Raw genomic sequence first — 1,460 nt, 5'->3', positions numbered from 1 at the left:
CTTGCCCTTTCTGTTCCACTGGAGGGGCCGAGGGGATAACCTGGAAATATCATTGTCATCTTCTCTGGTCTCCTAAATCGCTCAGCTTACCTTCGTCAGCAAGGCGTCGCTGGGGACAAGGTACAAGTGGAACTTAATGTCTTCGGGGTGGGGGTGAAAATAGAGCAACGTGTTGGAGGTGATGGGGATGGAGAGGCGAGTCCCCCTGGCGATCCGCAGCAGGATGCCCATCAGGGAGAAGCTGGGGTTGTCCAGGACAGCATAGAAAGGCTCCACCCGGCTTGGCTGCTCCAGGACCATCCCTTCATCCTTAAAATGGGCCACGAGGAACCAGGAGACGTCCACCTCACCTGCCGCAGGAGAACCGCAACAGCAGTGAGACAGCACGCGCCCCGGCAGCCTCCACAGCCTCCGCTCACCCCGCATTACCTTGGAGGGAGATGAAGTGGGGGAGGTGGATTTCGGCCACAGCCTCCTCTGGCTCTGCAGTGACGGCAAACAAGGGGCCGGCCGCCAGCCACTGTTCATGGTGCTGCAGGTCCAGGGCCAGGTGCTGACTCCAGGAACCAAACGCAATCGTCACCGTGACCGCATCCCTTACCACGAAGCCGAGGCCGGTGGCTGACCACAGATACCAGCCAGCAGTGGGGAACCGAAGGCTGAAAGGAGCCAGAGTGATGTCATGACGGGAGAACCCCAGGACTTGGATTTAAGCAGCGATGCGCAGAGGGAGGTGGGATTTGAAGTGAGGCAAGTTCAGGACCCATCTGCGACTTTCACTACATTAGAAAACGCTGGGGAGTTCATTAACCTCTCTGGGCTCCAATTTCTCTGCACTATATATATATATATATATATATCGAAATTAAAATACCAATTTCGCAGTGCATGAAATAAACATATTATTGATGAAATTTTAGCTATCATAAGGGATGGAGCCAATACACTTCGTTTATATCAGAGCTGTTTTCAAATCAGCATCTTCCATTCTTACCTGTATTTGTTTGCACTCTTATTGATCAACTCAACATCCACATTTCCTTCAGGCCCCAGAAACTGATCATATTTATAATCTTGTTTGAACATAAAATGGAGTTCAGCATAAATAGAGGAAATCATCTGATGCATTTCTGAGTAAACAGCTCCTGAAAAAAAGATACTAGACACATAAGAGGTAAAGGGTTGGAAGAGGCATGGCCTGAAGGACTCCTGGAGGCTGAATTGCACAGGTGCTGTTGGGATACAGATATTGAAAGAGAACAGAGTGACCAGAATATGGAGTTTTGCTCATGACTAAAAGTATACCCCAAATTCCATAGGGCTTTCTGGGAAGCCAGGCTAGACAGCTTTGGTGGGAGGCACCGTTTGCTGAGGACTGGAACCAATGCACCTACATTTCTACTGGCCCCAAGTAGCAGATGACATCTTCTGCTGGTGAGGCAAGTCCAGGTCAGAAAAGG

At 50.2% G+C, this 1,460-nt stretch overlaps 1 protein-coding gene across 1 annotated transcript; it reads right to left on the bottom strand.

The window, feature by feature from the left end:
- Positions 1 to 6: 6 nt before the first annotated feature.
- LOC116273364 (caspase recruitment domain-containing protein 8-like) lies at positions 7 to 1,454 on the bottom strand. The gene is given in 4 exon segments (XM_031662394.1): positions 7 to 350; positions 430 to 659; positions 995 to 1,261; positions 1,263 to 1,454. Coding segments are annotated over 4 exon segments (795 nt in total). The 5' UTR covers positions 1,292 to 1,454; the 3' UTR covers positions 7 to 81.
- Positions 1,455 to 1,460: the final 6 nt, after the last annotated feature.

This window comes from Papio anubis, unplaced genomic scaffold (assembly GCF_008728515.1).
Source record: "Papio anubis isolate 15944 unplaced genomic scaffold, Panubis1.0 scaffold6046, whole genome shotgun sequence".
Classification (NCBI taxonomy): domain Eukaryota; kingdom Metazoa; phylum Chordata; class Mammalia; order Primates; family Cercopithecidae; genus Papio; species Papio anubis.
This window is presented reverse-complemented; position numbering and strand designations above follow the sequence as displayed.